This window comes from Anopheles bellator, chromosome 1 (assembly GCF_943735745.2).
Source record: "Anopheles bellator chromosome 1, idAnoBellAS_SP24_06.2, whole genome shotgun sequence".
In the NCBI taxonomy this organism is placed as follows: Eukaryota; Metazoa; Arthropoda; class Insecta; order Diptera; family Culicidae; genus Anopheles; species Anopheles bellator.
In genome coordinates this window covers 57,315,192-57,321,375 of record NC_071285.1, presented here as the reverse complement: position 1 = coordinate 57,321,375, position 6,184 = coordinate 57,315,192, and the positions used below count along the sequence as shown (strand labels likewise).

General features: G+C 49.7%; 1 protein-coding gene across 3 annotated transcripts; it reads right to left on the bottom strand.

The window, feature by feature from the left end:
• Positions 1–136: 136 nt before the first annotated feature.
• LOC131214975 (protein phtf) lies at positions 137–5,512 on the bottom strand. Of its 3 annotated transcripts, none has more exons than XM_058209334.1 (5): positions 5,280–5,512; positions 2,431–4,349; positions 1,189–2,105; positions 1,041–1,118; positions 137–970 (listed from the first exon to the last, which is right to left on the bottom strand). In XM_058209334.1, exons 2-5 carry the CDS (start codon positions 4,319–4,321, stop codon positions 821–823), a joined length of 3,036 nt encoding a protein of 1,011 aa, XP_058065317.1. In that variant the 5' UTR covers positions 4,322–4,349; positions 5,280–5,512; the 3' UTR covers positions 137–820. The 3 variants fall into 3 exon arrangements, with proteins under 3 accessions (XP_058065317.1, XP_058065334.1, XP_058065325.1); XM_058209351.1 differs by having other exon boundaries at positions 2,779–4,349; XM_058209342.1 differs by lacking the exon at positions 5,280–5,512 and adding an exon at positions 4,526–4,623.
• Between the last annotated feature and the right edge of the window lie 672 nt (positions 5,513–6,184).

Here is a 6,184-nt window from a genome sequence, read left to right as displayed (position 1 = left end):
TAAGAGCAAACGATAGTCAGACAAAACAGGCCAACAGCGAACCGCCGGAAAGCGGCAATGTATCAATTGATCATTCGGATTATGTCATAAACGCTTTTCACAGAATCTATATTCTAATAACATGCTTTGGAGCTAAAATAGACTTTATCTGGAGTTACTATTAAATACATTTTGTTCTCCAACGCCCTTTTCCCTACGCAACGATGGATCGAGAAATTGGCTAAGGATTGATCATTAGTTCGTCACAATTCTGCACCCTACTCAGAACGTGCTAGTAATGGCATAATTGCTGTAGATCCTCTACACAGCTAACAGTTCTATTGTTTGTCAACTTTCTTAAAATGCTCAACGAACCTTTCTTGGATTCCTGGTTTCTTTCCTTTCGCACACGCTGAGCTGAGAATGCTGCTGGCAAAGCGAATTACCATAAACTGTCTTACCTCTAACATAGAAACATGTGTAGAAATATAAAAGAACTATCTTCTTTGTCAGTTCCAACGGCACGCCCACACAGCCACGGTACTTTGTACGGTGCCTGCAGAGTTACCTGGCTACGCCACCGATCAACGGACCCAGTGAATGCTTCGCTAACCCTGTATACTGATTTCGGTGCAGTTTGCAGACTTACGACTAATTATTTGCCTACAGACTACACATGATACGTTGCTAAAGTCGTCGTTTATTGACGAGAGGAAACGTCAGGTATGAGGATCTACAGGTTTTTTGTGGAACCAAAGAGGAACGGTTCACCATCAGGTAATGGGAGCTAACGTTTTCTATCAGATCACGGCCACACACACCCGTTAAACTGTTCCTACCTCTACTTTATCTTAATTTTGTGAAGCTTCAACTTGAACCCAAGCATTTCACTAAGCACCCCGGACAGGGCGGACAGTATGACCACCTTCACCGTGGTGTAGAGATACGGATTTGCGCTGAGGCCAGATATTTTGAATGGAGATTCCAGTTCCTACGGAAGAGCGGAAATTCATCGGTTTAGCAACGAGTTCCCGAAAGATGCTCCAGAGCCGTGACGTTACCTTGAGGAGATCGGCTGCCAGTTTAAGTACATTGTTCGATATCATCAGTTCATCCTTCTTATTGGGCTTTTGTTCAATCTGGAAACGCAAACAGAGGTTATGTTTTAAACCCGCTCCACCTGATCTACGAAAACCGCTCATAGCTCACCTGAACGTAGAGATTGATCTGTTCGGTGATCAACACCGAGACGCTTTTATACTTTTTGTTAATCTTCGTACCGAGAGTCATGAAACGCAACAGGAATGTTCCGAATGCGCATGACCACGCGAGCGCCTCCAGGTTGAATTGCGAGTGAAGGTGCACCGAATCCTTCAGCCATTCGACGCTGAGAAATGCCAACAGCAGCAGCGTAATAATAAACACGGCGGACACGATCACTTCGACCGAGTTCTGCGGTCCGCGTCGCTTCAGGTAGGAGCGAACGCACAGCCACGTCTTGATATGGCGTACCGTTTTTAATCGAAAATGGGGGATAGCGGACTTTTGCGCCCGGCGCGATGACGTCAAATGGGAGAAGAGCTTGGCGTACAAAAATCGCTGCTTAAAAGTGCGCTCGGCCACGGTCAACAATAAAAACACCAGAAAGGTAAGGATGAGCCGAAGAAGAAAGCTTAGCACGAGCACGAATCGTTCCCATGTGGTGTCCCCGAAGGCAAAGCGCAGAATGGCTAACAACGAGAAGGACGCCTTCTCGAGCAGAATGAGGGGCATGTCAAGGAAGTTCACCTCCGTGGAGTTCGTTGAATCGACGGTCGCTTCGCACAGGCGACAAAAGGCGGGAACAAGCGATAGGAACACGCTCAGGATAACACCGATGTACACGTAGTCGCAGGACTCTGGCATCGCTTCCACCCGCTCGATGATGGCGGACGAGATGTCGAGGACGGACATTTCGGCCTTCTTGGCCTCGCGTGCTTCCCAGATGGTACAGCTGACGCGATCGGTCGCTCCACAGGAGGGATTAAGGATGATCGTTGGGGCATCCTCCAGCTCATATTCATCATCGGAACGTTCGTTCTGTGTATCTGAATTGTCCAGCTCCGAGCTGTAGCTACATTCTTCATCTGAAACGATAACCAACCAACAATTACTACGCGAAAGGTTGTCAAAAATTAAAAAATCAATGCCTTACAAGGGCAAACTAAATCGAGCCGGTGATCTTTTAGTATTCCAGCGCTTCAAAATATTGATAAGAACTGCGTAAATGATCATACAATGTAATATGTACATTCGAAATGGTTATTAAATTTCAGTCTACATACGGCCCTGCCTGATTCTTTAGATAAAAAATCGTAGTAACGAATAAGCGCCATTCGCCATGCAATTTAAGCAATGCCAATCATCAATGCGCTCGCTCTTTAGGATCTTCTCACGTCCTGGTGGCCATACCTTCGCTCAGCGCCGCCTGATGGTGATAGTTAAAGTGATGCTGATGAGTATGGAGCGTGTGATGAACGGAAGGGCCGAGATGAGGCAGCATGGAAGGGTTTCGATGGTGAAGGTGAAGCAGATGGTGCGGTAACGGCTGTTGATGCTGCTGTTGCTGTTGCTGACGAAGATGGTGGCGAAGCGCTGGTGAGTGCAAGTGAGGCGGCGACGGTGAATGCAAATCGTACTCATTCTCTTCGTCCGTATCGCTTCCGCTCGTCGCCGGTTTGTCATCGCGCGTGCCAGCAAGCTTCACACTGCCCACGAGCGGCGAAGGACCGTGTTCCGGCTCTCCGAACGATTGCTTACTTGAGTCTTTCGGGCGACGGTCCGCCTTATCCATCTTTTGCTTCAGTTCTTTGGTAAAACAGGGTACTGCTGACGACGTGGCCGAGGCGCCAAGCTGCTGATGGTTCGGGCGAAGAGATCGGTCGTGCTGATCGGTGCCGCCTCTAGTGCTACCGGTCACGGGCGAACTCTGACCCGTGTTACTATTCTTGAGCGTATCCGTGTCCGAGTCGGACAGGGCCCGATCCTTGGGGTCAACAACGACACCACTGCCGTTGATCCAATCGTTGGTGAAGGGAAACTTTCGCTGATAGGATGCTTTCTCGCCACCAAACACGTGCCCTGCACTATCCTCTCCACCCGAGCTTTTGCCGTTTAAACTCTCGAACCCATCATCATCGACGACCGACGGTGCCGCTGCAGCCCGTTCCGGTACCGTTGGATCCCAGTTCACGTTTCGGCGTCGTAGCCCAACCGGAAGATTCAAAATCTCATCCCCAACCTGATCAGAGGCCGTTGGAGAGGCGTCCCCCTTCGGTGGCGAATAATCAGCGTGTTCGCCCTGCTCCTGCTCACTTAGTTCCACAGGAGGTGTTCCACTCAACTCACGGAGCCGGTGAGAAACAGGATCTTCCACAGGTTCGCTGGCGGCCGGCACGTCGTGAGTCATAATCTGTGCCAACGGAGACACCCCAACCGAGCTCGCTCCGTTCACCTCAAGATGCTTCCTCTCGACGGCATCACTACTGGTACTGCTGCTGGTACTGCACGCGCCTTTCTTCGGGACCGTCCGTGCCGGTGAGCTGGTCGCCGACTTCGAGCCTCCCACACTGGCGAACGCTTTCCTCGCGTGACGTTCCTCGGACGGTGCCTTACCAGCGGACGATTGAGTCGTTTCGGATTGCGCTCTAACGCGTCGCTTTCGTCGGAGACGCTGTTCACGCTGCTTCCGGCTGGAGTTGCTTCCAAACGTCGTCGACGACATCGGTGGTCCAGTTCCGCTGTGGCGCGCCGGCGAAGCATGCGAGTGGAACTTTTGCGAGAGGTTTCCACAGGAAAACATGGACGAACCGTTGCTGTTCGAGGCGGTGGCCACTATTTGCGAATGGATCACGCTCAGCAGTAGACTCAGGGCCAGCGGAATCAGAAAGTCGGCCATCGTGACGATGTGCTCGATCTGCGCGGCCTCGTCCGGGCCTACGGAGCGCACCCGGTAGCTGTAGATGCCAAGGTTTAGCATCTGCAGCAGGTACAGCACGAGCAGCAACAGAAAGACCCCCGGTGACGTTTGCTGGACCCACCAGCGGGCGTACACGGGCAGCAGCAGGAAGCGCAACGCGCCCAGATAGAGCACCGTTAGGATGGAGAGTTTCGATTTAGCCTTCGGAAAGGTGGAACCGCGGACCAGATCTACATCGATCAGCTCGGTTTTTAGCTTAGTGTTCTTCAGCGGCAGATGGGTGATGCCCGCCAGGATCTTTTGCTCGATCGTTTTCTCCCATTGCTGCTTGTCGTAGGTGCCGATTTTCTTCTGATACCACGCGACCAATGCATCCAAGCGCATGCTCTCAGCACCCGACTGCCGTCGTACTCTGCGGAATTGAAATCGAGTTGTAAGATACACGCCGCTAGTCGGGGGGTCTTTAGACAACACAAATTGGCTGATAGAAAAGGAGCTAAGAAATATGCACACAACTTTTTTGTGGTCAACTCTTTGCCGCGGCGGCTGTTCAAACATCGCGCCCCAAACGAGAGCTGAAGACCTTACGTGATCGGGCGCAGTTATTCCATCAAAACAATCCACCGGATTTGCGGCACCTCACCGGGTGCATGACACTGCACCATAGTTGTTAAGTTGTCTAAATTGTTAAACCACTTGTTAATAGAAGGTTGTGTCATGCGCTTGTGTCTTGACGCAGTTAGGTCACTCCCGGGCGCTATTGGGAAACACCGATGATTTGTGTCCTATTTTTAGACCCGCGACAAAAGATCATCTGCCGCACCAGTTCATCGGATTGCTTTTTCCTGAAGGTGAATCAAACGCGTTAGCAAAACAATGAACAATTCAAAAACATTTTATAAACAAGCAATTTGCTACGTTCAACGGAACCACCATATGATTTTGACATTTGGCCACGGCCAATTTGACACGGCGTGTTTTTGACCTTCGGTCAGATCAACAAAACATATGTTCTTTCTCTCGCTCTCCGAAATAGGGCTCACCGCGAAGGGGCAAGCGAGATGGCGAGAAATATTCGAGCTATGCTGCACTTTCTTTTACTTTTCAACAAACTGCGTCTTCGCGCGTGCCATCTCACTCTTTCGTTCGCCCTCTGCAGCGCGCGAGTTTGTTGCCGTTCTCTTTCCTCTTCTTCCGCATTCACTTTTACCTTTGTTGACAGGTCTTGACGGGACGGGTTGCCTGACGACGAAGTATTGTGCATTTTTCTTATCTTCCGTAATGCATAAATTAACTGTTTAGCCAGCGTGCGCTAATTCACGAGATTGTGGCAAGATCTTACCTTCACAGGTCGGTACGGAAAGCAACCAGGACAGCGGGGAGACTCTTGGCGTCGTCCGTGAAACCAACGCGCTGGCTGCTGAGATCTTTTTCGCGAGAACAACTCGCGATGTTTGGTAATTCACCTGCGGACAATGTACCACTAAGGCTAGGGAGCCGTTTTCGCATACTCCCGACCGCAAGGACAATGGGGACCAAAAGAAATCTCTGTCCCGCACCGAAATCGACCCAACACAGAACAACCCTTTCGCGGGAACGTCAGAAGAGAGAAATGAAGCGGCTGCGAAATTCGTCGGTTGCGAGAGCGGCACCGAAATATATTCTCGCGAATCGAGCGAGTTCACGCACACTCACGCAAATACAAAATTTCAATTGTCAACGGTTCGACATTTCAACGGATCTACATTTTAGTTCGTTACATTATCAGTATTTATCTATGTGCTTATTTCAAGGAATAATGATAAACTCGGTCTGAATCTTTGTAAATTTAACACATTCTTTAAGCTAGCAGTATTCCCTACGTACTCATACCTAGTTACAACATTTCCGGGTTGGAGATTTACAATTCCATACAACCGCATTCGTTTTTTGGATGTAGTAGTCGCATGGCACGAATTATTGCCATGTTCTTCTATGCTCAGCACTAACGAATGGTTGTTGCGCCTGCGTCAGGATCTTTGCGAGTATGGATTGAGGATCGCGATCGAGGATCCTGGACGCGCCTTCTAGGTATGCAATCGCCACATTCTGCCGACTTTCTTGCGCTGGGAGTGAGAGAGTCCATTACAGTTTCAGAACTGTGCTAACGAAGCGGCTAAAAGTTGGTTTTAAAGAGTAATTATTATCACTTTGATGAATTCTCGTAATCTACGCAACGTAGAAGGATAAACATTCGACTGGGTCAAA